General features: G+C 41.2%; 1 protein-coding gene across 1 annotated transcript in view; it reads right to left on the bottom strand.

Annotated features, from left to right (window-relative positions):
- The window catches only part of kcnn3 (potassium intermediate/small conductance calcium-activated channel, subfamily N, member 3), a 58,832-nt gene that overhangs the window by 17,719 nt on the left and 21,408 nt on the right, over positions 1–19,705 (bottom strand). Inside the window, 3 exon segments of the mRNA XM_082550768.1 lie at positions 3,759–3,900; positions 5,877–5,998; positions 7,069–7,365. Coding sequence (XP_082406894.1) covers positions 3,759–3,900; positions 5,877–5,998; positions 7,069–7,365 — 561 coding nt within the window.

Here is a 19,705-nt window from a genome sequence, read left to right as displayed (position 1 = left end):
CACACAAATACACACTAACACCTGGCACACCCCCAGGTAGCCTCAGGGCAGTGGTATATTCCAACACCGTTGGCCTTCATGTGTTGTCATAGTAACAACAGTGAGAATTTCTCATTATGCAGTAGTTTTAGACAGTCAAAAAACAAACAAACCCCAAAACAAATAACAACAACAAAATGAAATAAATAAATAAAAGTTTTCTGCCTTAACCTGTCAGCCCTGCGCTCCCCTCCGACCCACCAATCCCTGTAATTCCATAACATTGCTACACCTGGTCTCTTTCTCGTATAGTTATACTTTAACTTTCTCTTTCCACCTTCAGCCTCACTTCATCTCTGATGATCAACAAAAATAAAGCACTTTGACCACTGTGAAGAGTGTGATGAGAGTGTATTTGTGTGTGACAGGAGAGGAGTGAGTGTGTGGGAGCTGTACTCAGAGTGTATGTCAAGTTCTGTGTCAGTGTTGTGTGGAGGATGTGGAGTCTGTAGCAGTGGGCTTGGGACCATTTGTATGCACCCCATTTTGTGTCTGTTTTTGTGTGCGTGTTACGGTAAAAGTAGTACTCTTTCTCAAACACAGACTAGATGATTCATCCAGAAAATGGGGGTATGTGTGTGTAAGTGTGTTTTTATTCACACATTTAATGGGCTATACAGTGAGCCGGCAGAAACAGAGAGAGTGGACAAAGTGAGGATGAAAGAATACACATGCAGGTTTTGGGCTCTTATGGAGATAAGAAATCCATTTGAATTAACTTTTTCAATCTAACAGATAACTTCAAAGACCAAAGTACATACTACAGAAGATGCAAAAGAAAAGAAAAAATGTAGTTTGGATTGTGAGAGTTATTTTAAGTTGTTCCCTTGATTTTTTTCTTCTTCAAACCAACGTCTAGCAGTCATTAAATTACATCTCAAGGCACTTCTCAACTGCCTTCAATACTGTTATAAATGGCATTGGCAAAAAAAAGGCTGTAGGTGTTCAAAGAAAGTGGAGAGATTTCACATTTCTAATCCTTTTTCCTGGTGGTCTTATGACTACTATAACGAAAAGAAGGCTCTTAAAATATTTCAAACTAAGCATTTGCACACTTTATGCAGCTGTTTTATTTGTGTAACACCTCCAACTGTCTTGGAGGTCCCAGTCTGCTCATGTGGACAACTGCCTGATGGTGGAGACATTGGGATGTGCCTGGTCCTTCAGACTATGGGGGCTGGCTCATGTTTGGGCCCATTTGCCCAGGTTTCTATCTGACATCGACCACTTTTGCACTTGTGTTTTTTGCAAAGATGGTTGATATATATATATTATTACACACTGTATTAATGTATTAATGTATTAATACAGTGTGTTACGTGTCCGTGGACTCCTAGTTGTTTTCAACTAATTTGGGGGCTCGTCTGGGATATCTGAAACTTGTTTGGTTGAAGCTTGTTTAGCTGTGTCATATGGAGTTGCTGTCACTGACTTAGTTTGTGGTTTCAAATATAACATTCTTCTTAGCACGCTTTTGGAGGCACCTTGACACAAAAATGGCTGCAACGTTTGCATTTTGTGTATGTATAAAAGCAAGCAAAAGGTGATGTGATATCACACTACAGTCACCTTTAGCAGTATTAACTTAAAATAATAATTTCCTTTATGACAATTAATCTCTTACATCATTGTGGAGCATTTTTGTCCGCTTTACAACATTGCATTAATTTATAAACAGCAAGCTTAAGGACACTTGGACTTTGACTGGGTAACAGATTGTAACGCCTTGATTCATTTCTTTTTCACTTATTTTGTTGTAGATTTGCTGCTGTATTTGGGGCATTGTTGTTGTTGCATGGACTAAGCTTTAGCTTTCTAGTAATACTTTGGTATACAGAGGAGTTAATGGCCAACAATGGTTCCCCCCTGACCAAATGAACCTTCCGATCGTGGGGCAAACGCTCTACCTAATGAGCTATCGCCTCATCTTGTCTGTCCAAATGACATTTTTAGAAGTTTTGTGGTTTATTCAAAAACAACTTGCGACCCTAAGCTGTGTTACCATGTTCTATTTTGAGAGAAGAGGCTTTCTGCAGTAAAGCCTTCCAAACAAGCCATACTTGTTCAGTCTTTTTCCAATTGTACTGTCATGAACTTTAACATTTAACACGTTATCCGAGGTCTGTATAAACTTAGCTGTAGCTCTTGGGTTTTTGCTGTTTCCCTAGAACATTGCATAATCTGACCTTGGAGCGCATTTGCTGGGATGTCCACTCCTGGGAAGATTGTGGCACTGTCTTAACACACAGCTGAATGCTCCAGACCAACAAACTGGAAAAAATATGTGCTTTATAGTGGTGACCGGACGTGCTGATAATCAAGTAATCAGATGCATTTGATTAGCAGCTACCCTCCACCCTGTCCTAATTCCCATGGAAACTTTCTTTTTTCACATGACTGTACTCACATGACACCCACTCATGTCAATCTTGTCAATGTCATATACTGAGGTTATATTTGTGATCATATAATCAAGTTTTACCTTATACCCTGATTCATCTAAGGACTGGTTTTGTTTAAATTGTCTTCTTTCATATGAACACACTGCTTTTATAAGTACAAGGAAAAATCTTATATGTAATGATGTCTTCTATTTTCACGAATGAATGAAGACAAACAGCATATTACATTATTATTTACAGTTCATGGCAACCAACCTTTCCAGTGTCTAATACAATCTTTCTCATGTCCTCTACTTGAGGATTTCTAAGAAACACAGTGATAAATTGGAACTTGGCAATAATAATGGGCAAAAGCCAATTTGGAAAATGAATATCTATTCTGTTAATTACAGTAATTCCCCCAAATAAGCTGAGGGACCACTGAACAGTGAAGTCCAGCTTTTAATCTGAATAAAGTCTCCTATCAGTCATCGTATTCTCCTCTGGCAACAAGTATGAGGACCATTGTGTCCTTTGGGAAATGTATTCCCAGAAAATCATATTATTATTTTTAAACCCTATTTTTCCTTTCCTGACCTTATCTGCACAGGTTAACATACTTATCACATTTAATTTGAGAACATGCAATATTTAGTTATAGAGTTATTTTAAAAAAATCTAATTTTCTTGCATTTCAAAAGACGCAAATTGCCTCGACTCATTCAGAGAAGTGTTAAAGTAATAGTGACAAAGATGTGGAAGAAACAGAGTGAAAGAAATGTTCGAAGGAGGAAAGAACACCTGTGAAGTGAAGCAAATAGAGGATCAGTCGGCAGCTTAAACATTGACAGATGGATGGTAGATAGAAATAAACACATGGCCTCAGGGAAGGGGAGATGGACAGTGAGAAAAAAGATAGAAGGAGAAACACAAAAAAGAGAGATAGCACAAGAGAGGAGGAAAGTGGTAAAGAAAAAAAATGAAAGACCGACAGAGGAAAAAAATGAGAGTGGGAGGACATGGCACACTGAAAGGTAGGACCTTCATTATGCAATGAGGACAGACAAGGGAATAACACGCATAGAAACACACACACACACACATAAAAAAACACACACACACACAAACCACTAACATGCTCTTGTTTGCACGCCTACACACCCAAAACACACAGAAGCACAGATGCAGGCTAATTCAGAGAGGATTGCCCAAATTACACAAATGGGAGAATTTCTCTTGCAAATGACAGCATGCGCTCTAATCTGCTGACCTTTGAACGAGGGGAGGACAGCACTACTGGGAGAGCAGAGAGAGGGGACGGAGAGGAAATGTACTGACCATGATGCCCGTGAGCAGACAGACTCCTTTGCCACAGTAAGTATGAGGAACCATGTCTCCATAGCCAATAGACAAGAAAGTAATAGAGATAAGCCACATGGCTCCCAGGAAGTTACTGGTCACATCCTGGGCATCATGATACCTAAAAAAAAACAAACATGTTTATTGTTAGAGGATAAAGTCAGTCAATAGTAAAACATCTAAATAATAATAATGAATAAAAACAAACAAACAATAACTGTCCCACTGGTCCTGTCTGCGAATGTGGGCGTCTAACCGAAATAAATGTTTCCAGCAATTTTGTCTGACGCATAACACATAACTGCATCTTTTGCCTCCATCGTTCTTGCCCTACGCGCAACACTGTTACCATAGCAACCAAACCTGGTGCAGATCTGAAACAAAGTTTTTCTTTCAATAAACTATTCAGCAGAAATATAATAAGATGTAACCTTGCTTGCTAGCAACAGATATATTTGCTCTGAAGTCTCTCTATTCTCTAAGACTGAAAAGTCACATCTTTGGACGCCGTTCGAAGCCATTTAGTTTTTTTTTTTTTTTCTTCATTAATTTGATTTGGAAAGAAGCAAAATGCCAGTTTCTGCCAGTTGGATACGGACCAACCGAGGACTCCCCAGCAGCCGGGCAGTGATGCATTTAATCAAGCCTATTAACCAGCTGACATTTTCCTACATTTCCTTGATTTATCTCCAAAAACATTTGAATACATCTCCTTTTGCTTTGCACTTGATGGCACATTACAAGCATTAAATAATCTGTAAAATTTAATTATCAATCTCTTAAATGTAACCGAACAACTGGATTTAGTGCTCTTTAATAACAACAGAGAAACAGATATCTTTGCAAGCCGTTTCATTTCTGAGCGTCTGTCTGCTGGATGCAACAGCGGTCGATAAATCACCAGTCTGTACTGCCATGTGTTTGCTGCTGTATTGAGTATGATATGGATTTCTCTTAATGTTTTTTTCATGTCATATATATATATATATATATATATATATATATATATATATATATATATATACTTATATGGCATGAAAAACACATATTGTGAGATGTGAAATAGGAAAGAATGAAAATAAAGCTGTAACACACTGTACTGAGCTGCTATAAGCATACTTTTAGGTGTTAATTAATATCTTTGTTAACAACTATACATGTGTAAAACATTTGCAACTGGTGTATTAAATTACAGGAACTGTTTGACTTGCTTATCTAATCATAAAAACCAGTAAAAAACAAAAACCCCAGCTCTGTCCACTTTTCAGAGTCATTGCATCTGTAAAACCACAATTTTGTGTACATTTTTACATTAAATCAAAAAAATGCGATATAACATGTCAGTTGGTGATCTACCAGCCGCAGCTATGGTTTTAAATCAAAAAGAAAGACTTAAAAGCGACATCAGTCACATCTCTGTCATAATAAAAGTCAGTAAGCTTATTCAACGTGATATTTCCAAGGTCAGGACATTTGAGCTCAGAATGTCTTCGGGAATTTTAATACACATTTTTGATGTGGGTGCTTAAACATACCTGTGGGTTAGTTATTCTCGTGTAAATGTATGAATCTCTATGAGGATTTGGCACCGTGTTTGCTCATGTAATGTTTCATTACACTGTGGTGAGGAGAGCTATATTGTACTGTTATTGCTATCTCTTTTTTACTCTTGACAAATGATCAACTATTAAGTCCTTAATTAGGTCCTTAGTGTCTGACAAACTATGTTCGAGTGTCCCGTAACAATATCAGATTGTTTATTGCTTAGAAATGCCTTATTGGAGGGTCATTAATGTTAATGAATGTTTTCTTCAGACACTATTATATTGATTTTTAATTTTTATTTTTAGTCTGACAAGCAGACAAATGAAGTAACAAATCCATTGCCTGAACAACTGCTGAGAAAGCCTCATAAACTGAAGTCTAAAGAGGGATTATGTTGCACAGACGTCTCAGATTATAGATTCTGCCAGTTGAATTTAATTTCTGAGTTGAATTCCTCATCTGATCACAGTCCAACACTCACACTCATGTACGCTCATGTACACGCAATAAACACCAAATCACAATCGCAAACGGACCAGCTTTAGTGCTAACCTCTCACACACTCGTACGGTCCAGGCAGCAATGATCCACAGAGAGATGCTGAAGACCAGCAGCACCGTCCCAGGGCAGATCGTCATAAGGGTTTTCATTACAAACCGCGTGTTAAAATGGACCTAAAAGACATTTAGAGACACACACATACACACATTGCTTCACTTTTTTTCCCCAGGAGTTAATCTTGTGCTGCTCTGAATCCTTATCCTGCACACTGTTTCCCAAGCGGACTTGATGTTTTACTAATTAGTCCTCTGAGTAGCTTTTGATAGCAGCACTCAGAGAATCTCCACTATAATTGGAGTCGAGATCAGGGCTTGCCCTCTGACTCGGGTCAGGTTATACGGTGTCTTTGAGTAACTGGCCTGTGTCAGTGTACTTTTTTATCTCTGGCTCATTCATCAATAAGAGGCAGACAATCAACTTCTGGCAGATGGATCATTTGATGCTTGAGCCCTGGAAGGCTAAAGCAGCTGATAAATGAGTTGTCATTTACAGCTGCACTTCAGTGGCAGCTTCACCTTCCCTCCACGTTGATGCTGCCTGAGGGTCAGAAGAGAGCCGTCGCCGATACACGCGCCACCTGCTAAATTACTCGTCTAAAAAAATCTCCTCTATATCTCGCCCGCTGCACTTGCTCTCCTCCATCTAGTTTGCACGTTTGCAACATGCAACATCTCTACTTCCTGATCTTACAGCAATGTTTGTCGTATAAAGTCATTACAAATCTGGCATCAGCCATTTGTTGCACGACTTCAACATATTTCTGCACTCATACTGCAATTTCATTCTAGTTCTTTCTCTTCATGGCCCATTTGAGCTGTATGCAATAACTTGTTTCCATTTCACACTCTCATCTCATATTGTATTATGAAAGATCCACCACAGCTTAGATCTAAGTCTCTAAGCACAGTGACAACAAAAGGACAGGAAGGGGATTTGAAGCGGTAGATGAAAAGAAACAGCTGGACTAGAAGGACAGAAGGGGCAGGAAGAACTTCAGATAGTTAGAGCGAAAGAGGCCAAGGATAAAAGGCACAACATAGACACAGGCTTAATTCAGAGGAGAGAACTCTTGACCTTAATACCTTTACAACTCCATCACCTGTTTCCAGCAAAACCTTTCACATCCACACTTTTGAAGGCATACCGCTCAGAGAAACATCTACAAGATTAAAACTCTCCTGACCTTATTGAGGGCACCTATACTCCTGGAGGAAGCGTCGGTGAACAGTTTGCTGTGCAGAAGCATGACTCTGGCAATGAGGTAGAGGCGCAGGAACATGGGCACGCTCAGCACCATGTCCAGGTCAGCCTCGGCCTGCGAAGGCGCGTACGAGAAGGCCAGCCGTGCCCGCCACTGAAACTTAAAGTCCCCAGGCACCGGATGCACAGCAGAAACGAGCAGCTCCAGGGCGATTAGCAGAACCCTCTCCATCGTCATGGCGATTCGCCAGTCGTCTGCTCCGTTGTCGATGACAAACAGCTGCGGGGACAGGAAGGACATGTGGATAGTCAGTTGGGGAAAGGAGTTACGCTTCTTTTAATGTGTCGCTGAGAAAACTTTTCATCGTGATGCTCGGTTGGCACGGTCCTTTTCTCATCAGTACAGCTGACTAATCTGATGATTAAAGAACGCACCTGCAATTCAGAATAAATGTCTTCCCTGAGATGGAAAACACCATCCATTTAATCAGTAATCTATTCAGTCCCCACACAGTGCTTTGGCTCATTTTCATATAACCTGAAACTCTTCTCTTGCTAAAATTAAACCAAAGATGCTGATTCATCTGGAGCAGTGGCTCTTAAGCTAAACAGGTTTCTAATGATCAGAGAGACAATATTTAAAAAACAAGGGCAGTATGCTGTGATTTCAGCCGGTCTCATGGGCACATGCCAGCGATGACTCTGAAACCGGTGGGACACTGAGCCACTGCAGATGGGGCTCGGACGACCAGGGGAAAAATATGGAGCGAAACTAAGTTGAATGAATGTGATTTATTTGTTTATTTTTTGCAGGGAAAATAAATAAACAAGAGTCTGCAGATGGTACGGAGCGGACTTTTTTCATTAAAATTAAACTTAGATCCTTTTTTTTATTGTTAACTATTGGTAAAAAAAAAATTAGAAAAATTGTGTTGTAGGGTGTGAACATTTTTCAGCTGTGTAAGTGGGCCAGAAAGTTTAAGTTTAATAAAGAAGGCCACTTTAATTGTGGTTTTCCCTCCTCGTATGTTGACGTTCGGGTTTGTAATTGCTGTGGTTACACTTGATATTGTCACCAAAGCCATCGTTATAAGGAAGTGGTAAGAGCAGGTTTCATTACGGGGGCCGTCCTCCAGACGGTGCTGACAAGAGCTAGGGGTTAGGGAGGAGGAGGTGGTGGGGTTGATGAGAGGAGAAGGCGGAGGAGGAAAGAGATGGATGAAGTGCAGAGGAAATGAAGAGATAAAGATAGGAATGAGGAAATATCAGGTCAGAAAGGGCACTGCAAAAAATCTCTTTGTTCTTTAGACACTTTTGACTTATTTGAGGATTATTTTTGTTAACGCAAAATAATATTTTTTTTTAAGAAAGCACCATTTTTGAAGCTCTGCATTTGGGATAAGTTGGAATTTTGCAGTGCACTGGCATACATTTTTCACCTCTCAAAACAAAATGCTAGGACTCAATTGTAAAATTTGTAAAGAGATTACTGCTGGGGGGAGAAAAGGTTAAGGAGCGAGAGAGAACCAGAAAGCAGAGACTAAAGAGAAAGGTCGGGGCATGGGGAGAGAAATGAGGAACTCCCCCGCTGGAAGTCAGCTGAGTTTACCAATTGATGTACTGCCTGGAGAAACAGCCAGTGCTAACAATTGCTCTTTACCACATGATTCATCTCAAGGGCTTTTAACCCACACCAACATTTATTTAGGAAAACAAAACAAATACAACAAGAGGTCAAATGAAAGAGCAAGCGGCCATGACAGCTGTATGTGTGTCACAGCCACCTGGTCACCGTCGTGATGAAGCCGAACTGAAGCTTTCTCAACCACCTACATGCATGCACCTCCACATTAATCATCACCTTCGTCTAGCACGGTCGGTTGCATGTTGTTCTACTTCTATTACATGTATGCACACATGCTGACTACATGTGTACAGATACACACATATGTAGCCTGCGCACACACCTGAGCCATTTTGCAAGCTATCATTTGCACCAAGGGTCAAACGCTGGCTGTACTCTTTAATGGTCTCACACAGCCTATGTGTGCGTGCGCGTATTTGCATGTGCGTGTGTGTGTGTGTGCGTGCACTGTACTTGTGTGTATCTGTGTATGCCTGGGCGAGTTGGTGAGAGAGTGTGCAGACCCAGCCTCGTCATGGTGACTGTTGCCAAGGCGACAACATCAAAGAGCAGCCAAGCTTAATTAGGATCCCCAGTGTGTGTGAGAGAGAGAGAGAGAGAGAGAGAGAGAGAGAGAGAGAGGGAGAGAGAGAGAGCCAAAAAGATGGAAGGGAGAGACGCGGCAAGAAGACGGAAAAAGGAGACACAAGAAAAGAGACTGAGGTGTGTACGACAGCGAGTGAAGAGGTACAGAGACGAAAGCACAGACAGGTTGTCTAGCACCCACCTTCCCCGCAATGGTTTTGGGTGTGAGTGACCCCTCAGATTTAGGTGACAAAAATCTGTTCACAGTGTCACATTATTGGGACTCACCAGCCATTTAGAGCAATAGACTTAATGTTTATGGCTCATGTTTGGGAGTTGTGTAATCATAGTTGTGTTTAAGTTTAGAATAAGTATCCGGTGTAAGTCATGAACTCCTGTGTGATAAAAACAGGTTTTCCGTGTTCACATGAGTGTTATCCATGCAGTAAAATGTATGTATATATTCATTCATACTCACACGTTTTGCCCACAAGCCACCTGTCATTCATTCTTTTCTCCCTCTGTATGAATTTGTGTTTCTTGGCGTCTTTCTGCCTCCATTTTTCTTTCACCATCCCTCACTCCTGTTCCCTTTCTCGCTGAATGACATTTCTCCAAATCAAAACGGAGGTGATCCAGTTTCTTGCCACAGGAGGAAATGAGCACCTCTCCCTTCCTCTCTTTCTCTCCCCCCCTCCTCGCCTTCCCCTTCTGCCCTGTCCTCCCGCACACTGCTGCTGCTGCTGTCGGTCTTTTCCTGGCTAAATCGCCATGAGGAAGGGATAAATAATTAAATTCCATTAGGAAAGTAATCTGTCAATTGGAATGAGTGAGTGCCACTGCCCCCACATGACCAAGACAGAGGGAAAGGATGAGGGAAGAGAGTGTGGGAAAAGTGTATGCATGTGTGCACAGCCATCAGGAGACAAAAAAGACAGGAAGAGAGTGAAAAAAACCCATAAAGCGCCTGGTAACAATGATGAGGATGAAGAGATAATAGATAAATTTAAAGTCTGTGCCATTACAGGCTGAGGGCAAGGGGCAAAGAATATAATGGAAAGCAGACAGGACAGAAGGAGGTTAAAGGAAGAGGAAAAAAATAAGCCTGACAGCAAAAGACAACGGGGATAAAAAGGAAAAGGAGAAATGTGCAAAAATGACAGCACCAAAGATAGACTGAGATTTCTCCACAGGTGAAGGTGTGAGGTCTGACAGGACACTCTCCACCTAAAGCACTCCCTGCTCCAGCTGCTACGTCTGTAGCCCGCTGGTCAGTTTGTGACCTCTCCATCTTTTCTTCTCAGCCATCCAACCATGCCTCAACCATTTCTTGCTCCCCCCAGGCCATCGTACCTCTCTAATCGGGTTAAGTCCCCGATTGCAGATGTCTCTCATCACGGAACCAGATGCAGCACTGGTCAGACCCTACCAAGCGAGCAAGCAAGGACAATTTTGCACACTCGCATGCACACAAGCACGCATACGCGTGCACATGCACACATCCAGACGATCCTATAAAGTGCAGCAAAGACTGAAAAAAGAGACAGTTGCATGCAAATCAGCCTCAAGTCTCCATTTCCCATGGGAGTGAAAAAAGACTAAACCCCAGTCTGGGGCAGAGACAGTCCTAATCACTGAAGGAGATGATGATAGAGCGTACACTAAAAAGCATGCACACATACTCTTACACACAGTCACAGCTCTGGGGGGATGTCTGGGTCCTACAGCATGGAAATCCCTAGAACAGGCAGAAAATAGATTCACACACCCTGATATACGTGAATATTCAGAGAGGATAACACACTTTCCCTGACTGTGATTGCAGCTCTGAGGGAACACCCCTGTGGCTGTTTCTATGAAAGAGGAAACGAAGGGGAGAGGGTTCACCAAAGTGAAAAGGAAGTGTTGGAAAGTGCGAGAGATGAGGAAAGGTATGTGTGCATGTGTGATGCTGCCTCGTTTGCCACCAGTCTAAAAACAGTAAGTGGGAGAGAGTGAGGAGAGGTTTCCAGCAGCGTTGTCTGGAGACCAGGAATTTCCTCAGCGCGAATACACGAAAGACAAACTGAGATGTGAGCAATGGCCAGAGGCTTCAAATCCCATGTGATAAATTAACAATTCCTAGAAGTAAATGGTCAAAATGCTTCCTGCGCGTTACGAGTCTAAAGTGGATGCTGTAGTTTACCTCTTGGTTGTAGTTTCAAGGGCAAATGTACATTGTGCCAAAAATGAGAGCAAGACATCATAAAATAACCGTCCCACTATTAGACATCTTATGGCTGCACTTCACTTTAAATAACAGGACACAGCCTTTTTGGAGGGCTGCTGCTCACTTTATTACCCTAATGCCATCCTGCCTGCATTTGAGTAGCTGTGAGTGCCAAGCTCGTGTCTTCTTGATCAATGGACTGCTTCTAAAATTTTCCAAAAGTAACTGAATAGTACAGCTCTGTAATGCTTAAAGTGCACTAATGGACTGGAGAAACATCCCTTTCTCACACACTCTCTTAGCGTTTCTATTTGATTAATTTCAACAACAATTCAATTTTTGCCTTTCACGTCTGGATTTATTTCAAGTTTATGAGCTAAAAAAATGATGCATGTGTGTGTGTGTGCGTGTGCGTGTGTGTGTGTTTGTGAAGAACAGAGGCGACTCGTGAGTTATCAGAGTGAATCACATAACAGAACTTCAAATACATGGAAGTCTCTGGACGCCACATCAAACACAGCTGAGATAAGGTGAAACTTTCTGAAATATTCTTTTTCTAAGCAAACATTTAGCCTTTGAAATCATCTATCATTATCTTTCGAATCAGCCAAAGGATGCTTGCAAACTTTGGTTTTAAAAATTCATCACTGGCTAGACTAATGCTACTGTACATAAATCTCCAGTAATGCTCCATTATTTCTATCCATACTCATGCATCTATTAAATTTATACTAAAGGTGTGTGGTGATGCTGACGCTCAATAACCACAACACTGGGATAAAAATCTTCTATAGTCTGTTTACTGACTTTATCTGGTTACAGTTAAACAAAAGCAAGTTCAACCTCAATCATCAAAAATAGAAATCATTCATTAAAGAAACGTATTGTCAAGGATGACAAATTAACTATGGTTAGATTATTGGACAGTGTTGATTTTCATGCTGAAGGCCAAAGAGGCCAAACCCTGGTTGTTTTGCGTTTTTGATACACTTCACTCTTCAGTAATCAGACAGGTGTTTCAGATAGCAAGCACAATAAACGGAGCTTTCTGTTATGCGTGCAAGAAAATGACGAAATGATTCTTCTTTTGGCTGCTTCCTGTGGGTGTCACCACAGCGGATCATCTGCCTCCATCTCACCTATTCCAAGCATCCTCCTCTGTCACACCAACCCCTTTTCACCTCCTCTGAGAGTTTCCTCTTTTCCTCCTGCCTCGCAGCTCCATCTTTAACACCCTTTGTCCAATACATCCACGATCCTTCCTGTCCATGTCCAAACCAGCTCAGCCTTTTGTCTCCAAGCTCCAGCCTGAGCTGTCCCTCTGATATGCTCTTTTCTAATCCTGTACTCACAGGATAATAACTGACATGATAATGCACATTATCTGTACACTATCCTGTCAAATATTACTTCCAGCACATGACTGCACAATGTTGATTGTTATTATAAAATAACGACAACATCAGCACCTAGATTGATTCTCTCTAACCCCCACTTCTAAGTTCTGCAACTACCACTGGTCACAAAATCAAGTTGGAAAATAACAGCAACTGCCAAAAAGCAGATGTTAGAACAACTGGAGAAACTCTGGAAACTCTACGAAGGCAAAAGGGAAGAAGGGACCTACGTGAACAGATAAAGAAAGAGAAGATGGAGAGTGTCAGAACTGGAAAGTAAAAGTTTTCCTTTGATGGGCATTCGCTCAGTGGAGAGTGCTCTGGTAATTGAGTTGGTTCAAATAGTGACATTCATTTGGGAATATTTCTCCGCGATCAGTAGGTAACAAAATCTTTCTACTCATTAGCCAAATAGAGCAGGTGTTTTAAAACAGAATGTGGACCTTTAAGCAAGTGCAAGAGGCAGGGGTGCACAGGAAGGTGTCGACTGCCACTTAAAATTCTCCTTGAAGCCCAGGAATTAATTTGAATACTACCCAATTTTGCTGAATTTATCATTCATCCTTATGCCTGCTTACTTTTTAACAATATCAAGTTCCCAAACATAAACTGTGAACTCGGAAGCAACTTGGAACTTTTGACAACACACAGTCTTCAGAAACTGGCGACTAATACGAGTCAATATACGAGTCGATATTATGAACAGTGTCGGCTGTAAGAAGTCACCATAATACCTTTGCATTTTTCAGTAATGCAGTAATTTAACGAGTTACCGTACTAAATTCAGTAAACACATTAAAGTCAGAATTATGTTGTTACTTTTGTTATAAAAGATCCTCAGTTATCTGCGTGACGGGTGGATATATGAACCCTTTTAGTTTTATTGCAAGTAAAGACAAGTGCGCGATGGTAAAGTGCAAACTGGACAGAAACAACACCGCTTTGGCTCTTTGCAAACATCTGCACGGGCAGCATGCTGACATAAAGTGGTGAAGAACCATGTTAAATCTGAGTGTATACTGACCCCCAGGCCAGCAGCCAGAGCTTGATCTTCAATGGGTAACAAAGGCAGTGATGAGCTGTCAGATTGCAGCTTTGTAGACCTCATTTCTATCTATTCGTGCTTCTAAAGTAGAATCACAGTGCAAATCATATTCAGTCTTTTTGGGTTGGTTTTCAACTGCTTTGTGTTCAGATGGATGCACTTAAAGACAGACCGTGTGTCCTGATTAGGATTGGGATTCCTGTGGTGGTTGTGTGAAAATGCATTTGAATTCCTGTTAAAGAGTAATGAGGAAGTAACGTAACAAATTGACTAACAATTTACTTTCTCTGGTGAGGGATTAAGTCATGTACTGCATTCATTTTTATAAAAGTAACAAGTAATGTGTAATACATCACTTTTCTTGGAGTAATGACAGCAACGCTGGTTATGATAGCACATGCTTATGTAGCCACTGACTGGGATCACATCAATTCAGGCAAATAAACAGACCTCACACAGATTCATTTGGAACCAAAATGACAGAAATACAACAACATATATGATTGTTTATTTGAACTAAACAATCTTATATGTTCCTCCTCCCCGTAATTGAAGCACACATGTACAGTAAGTGTTGCTCAAAATACAAAAAGAAAAGTATGCACACATTTGACTTTTGACCAGATTTAGGCATCACGATGTAGGTTCAAATGGAGAAAAACATTTCCAGGGTGGTAACTTGCAGAGTACCCAGCACACATTTAACATGCACTTTTCCCTCATCCACTGAAGGTCACTTAACATTAAAATGTAACTATAGGCCATAACACAATTTGCAAAAATGACCTGTGGACAGTTTCATGCTTTTCTGACAAATGCAGGAGAAGCTAAATCTGTGCACTAACCCTCTAAAGAAGTCTTAAAACTACTACAAAGACAAAAAAGACCCCAAAAAGGAAAACAAACAACAAAAAACACGCATCACAGCTGTTAATGCAATACTACCCAGCAGGCATCTGAACTGGAACTGGAAGGAATAAACTGCTCCATTAGATGCTCAAAGTATTTGTTCCAGACGGCTCTCTGGTAAAATGTCATCACTTCTTCAACAAGCCCCATGCAGCAGGGTCTGATGGCCACTTGCAGTCCTGTCGTTCTCTAAACCTAAAAGAGAATTATGGATTTGATCAACTGGTCTCTGAGTGCTATTGACACCCTTTTCTCAACGAGAAGTCGGGGCTCGGGAGAGCCTGAGTGCCCTGGAGGGACTTTCCCTGCCGGTTACACGATGGACGGGTGGCAGAACTGGAGGACCGTGTGCCTGGCGGGACTGTCGATCGAGGACGCTGAAGATATCTACCTATTCGGAACCATGATAACAGGGTTCATGCTGATCGGCGTTGGCTTAGCCCTGGTTTATCAGAGAAATAAGAAAGCGGAACCGGCTGTTCAAACCCCCACAAGGCTGCCCGCTGGATTCGAAGCGACGGGACGAGGTGCGACCTCTCACAACGAACGTAATATGGTCAACACCTTGGAGACGCTTACAGCTGCTGTGAAGGCTCAAAACAACACCATTGAGCGTATGAGGGGAAACATCAGAGAGAGGCCTGCTCAAAATGAGACCCTTGAGCGACAGTTGGAAAACATCGCGGAACGGATCACTGCAGTTGTGAGGTCTCAGAATCAAAAGACTGACAACACCACGGAACAGAAGTTTGATACCATCATGGGGAGGCTCGCAGCTCTTCAACGGGAGATCGAGAGACCAGCCTCGGAGTGCTAGAATTCGAGCTGCTCACAAAGGAGAAATCAACAATATTCAACATTTGGACACCACGGCCCCAGCTGCAGGCCCAAGGCTGGAGCCCACCAAAACAACTCCCTGATAACGACTGTGTGATGACTATTCTTCCCGCCCCATGAAGGACACCTGGATTGGCTGGAGGACTGTTTACTTAGCCTGATAGGCCGAAGGACACTGTCTCAGCTAAACTATGGACATGCACACACACACACTTACACTGATAAGCACTCACTCATCCCCCTCCCTTTCCAACGCCTTCGATGCTTGTGCCCTACCGGGGATGATAGCAGTCAACTGGACCAGCACAGATGCTGCAGGACCGGATGCGCTGTCTACGCCGGCTCTCTCTTACCCTTTACCCGCCCCTGTTGCTTGTCTCGTGTTTCTATGGTGTATTGATAGTCATGTGCTTTTGTGCTGAGGTGTTTTTTCTTTTATCAAACTGTTCTCCCACTAGGAGCTCAGTCTGAGTGGAGTTTTTTTTCTCCTCCTCTTACCTCATGTAGTGTATTTTCGTTGTTTTTTTCCTATCAGCCTACCTTCTGACATGTCTGCCCAATGTGATGTTTGTGTAAAGTTGGTCAGAAGGTTCCTTTGTGAGTGCGCATGCGCCATTAGCGTGCTGCCTGCTGTAACCCCTAATTTCCCTCGGGATGAATAAAGTATTCTGATTCTGATTCTTGTGCTCTGATGCAAATCATACAGTGGAGTTGGAAATATCAGGCAAGAGGTACCAATGAGCACCTGAAAGAGCACTTGAGAAGTGTAGATTTTTGCAGAGACATTATCAGAACAAGAAGAGACTTTATTATTCCTCACTGAGGAAAATAAGGAGAAAACTGTACAGATTTGCACGTTTTTCGAGGATCATATCAACATTTCACCAATTTGTAGGTTTTTGTGACATAAGGACTCAGATTAATGCAGCATCGTGGATAAAAAAAAAATATAGGGTAAAAACACAGCCTTATTTATCCCGTATTATTTTATCAATGAAGGCAGTTTCTTCTATAAGTCTATAATTAGTAAAAGCTTAATATAATTTACTAATGTTAAAGATTAAACCAGCATCTGTCAGGAATTTTAAATAAATAAAACAGAATGTAGACATTCAAATACAGTTCGCACGCTCTAATACTGAAGGTCTCAAACCCATCTGTGCTGCAAAAACAATTCACGAATTAGCTTTAGAAATCTTCTAAAATTAATAATTCAAAGAAGACTAAGATGCTTCTTTGTTTATTTTTAAAGGTTTAAAAGGGGATTTCTGAGGTGCACAAGCTCAATAAAGTGTGCAATAACAACCGAGAAAACATAAGACAGAAGGTTTTTGTGAAAACCAACAGCAATCTGGGAAATAATTCTGGAACGTTATTGGAACATTTGGGTATTTTAGCAGTTTGGCAGTTTTGGTGAACAGGCCAATTTGTACTCCAATGACTGCATCTAAACATACAGTGAAGTAATGAAAATCAAAGTTACAACAGGAGCATCTTGTGAAAGTTTGTATTTGTCTTTTTTGGAGGGGGACGGTATTGTAGCATTCCAGTTTGCTGAATTAAAAATAAAAGAAGCAAACCCAGGAATGTCAGCGGAGCTCAGCTGACAGAGCACAAAATGTTCTGACAAATCAAACATTTCTCATGTCAGCTCCTTGTCTCTTTTCACTGTCACTTTTCACTGTGAAGCCAAAAGTGACAACACGCACACACACAAACACTTCTGCTTCACTTAACACTGAATCTTGAACTCCTACTTACCCCTATTTTATTTCTGCCGGCACCCAGATGCCAACCAGTGCTCCAGCTGAACGAAACACTGAAATAACGAATCAATTAGCTAAGCAGGCAACTTAAGTCATTCAGTCTTCTTCTTCCTGTTACTCCCTTTAGGGGCCGACACAGCAGCTCATCTGCCTCCTTCTCCATCTCCATCCCTACATTCTCCGTCACACCACCCTCTGTGTGCCCTCCCTCACTACATCCATAAACCTCCTCTGTTGTCTTCATCTTTTCCTCCTGCCTGAAAACTCCATCTTCAGCATTCTTTTTCCAGTATATCCACTGCCCCTCCTCTACACGTGTCCATCTCAGCCTCGGCTCTCTAACTATCCCATCAAACTCGACCTGAGCACTGACATACCCATTTCTAATCTTGTCCGTTCTGGTTACTCCCAGTGTAAATCTGAGCCTCCTGAGTTACTGTTACTCATTTCCCCCCAGTTTCAATATACATTCATGCAAAAAAGAAAGTTTTCGCAGGATTCTGTGCAGCGCTGTGAAAACTGAGCGCACCTCATAAATCAGTAGCTTGTAGAACCACCTTTAGCAAAATAACTTGATGTAATCATTTTCTGTACGACTCTATCGGTCTCTCACATTGATGTGGAGGAGTTTTGGCCCACTCTTCTTTACAATATTGCTTCAGTTCATTGAAGTTTGGAGGCATTTGTTTATGCGCAGCACTTTTAAGGTCACGCCGCAGCATTTCGGTTGGGTTAAGGCCTGAACTTTGGCTGGACCACTGCAGCAGCAGGACTGCATATGGCCTTTCTTTTTTCACGTAGCTGTAATTTTTTGACTGTAACTTTGAGTTTGTTGTGACAATAAACTCCTCTTTTTGTTGTTGGAGAGAATTAACCAATCTCAATGAACAGATCATTTTTTCAAACAAATCACTAACAGATTTTAGTGAAATTACCAATTTTTGGAAGCAAATGTCACATGATTAGAATTACAGTATGCAGTGGTTGCAACCATAGAGTATGCCCATGATTAAGTAATAAGACTTTGGCGAAGGTTTTCTGAGGTTTAAAGCAATGTACAAGCAAAAAAAACAAAAAAAGACAAATTGGTAGCGCTTTTATTTATTGTCTAACTATTAGCCCTATTAAGGTATAAGCAAGTGCTTATTTCATCATTTATTTAGCATCAGTCCTCCTTAGTATTTACAGTTATATTATTACTAGCAGTTATAGGTGTACAGGGTGCAACAGTAAAAGATGGATAAACATATCAAAAGTTACTAATAATAATACTAAGGAGGAGTAATGATATGAGGTGCTTGCTAATAGCTTACTAATGCTTAATAGTGTGACATTATAAAGTGCTACCGACAAATGATTATGGTCTAAAATTATATATACAGTCGTCACAATCAGTTTGAGCTCCGCAGAGCTGTATTTCGAAGTAGAGGATATTTATAACAAAAATCACCACTTAATCAAAACAGACTCAAGTACTGAGGTGATCCTGGTCTCTATTAAACCACCCATTATATTTGGCTGACAATGTGGCCTTGCTTCATTTTATTAATTATCACTTTTAGCCAACAAGATTATTACTGTCAGAGCTATTTTTTTTCCCCTTTGATGGCTGCGAATAAGGGGAAATATTTGTAATCTGTGATGATTACCGATGAGCTGCACTGCAGTCAAGATGGATTGTTTTTCCTTGTTTCATGCTGAGCACAATTACTTTGGGCTGTCCCCTGACAGATTAGACAAGACAGAAAGAGGAGGAAGACGAGAGAAACTTCCAAAAGAGGAAGGCAGGGAGGAAAGATGCAGCGAAACACACTGTGAAAAGGGGGCAAGATAAAAGAAGAAGATAAATGTGGATGAGTGTTAAAGTACAGCAGGAGAAGGGTGAATAGGTGAGAAGCTGAATGCTGTGTAACAAGGGAGGAGAGCTGTCTGGGAGAAGGAGGATATGTAACTTAACAACAAAATTGGATTGAGGCTCAGTAGAGAAGGAGGGAGATAGATCTAATGTGATAATGACGGAAAAGCAGGAGGAAGGAAGAAAGAAAGGCAAAGAGAAACATCTTAATGGTGGTAAACAGAAATGCAGAATAAAGACTTACACAGGAACAAATGAACAGAGAGCAGTAAAAGAAAGTGAGGGGGATGAATGTGGAATAATAACCACCAGTTAAACCCAAAACAGTTTCCTGCTCTCAAGTGACTCTGCAGCTACTCTGAACACTGATCAGCCATAACAGTAAACCACTGA

The sequence above is a fragment of the Aulonocara stuartgranti genome (genome assembly GCF_965226115.1).
Source record: "Aulonocara stuartgranti genome assembly, chromosome: 11".
Taxonomy (NCBI): Eukaryota; Metazoa; Chordata; class Actinopteri; order Cichliformes; family Cichlidae; genus Aulonocara; species Aulonocara stuartgranti.
Note: the sequence above shows the minus strand (reverse complement) of the source record. Positions and strands in the feature narration are given on the sequence as shown.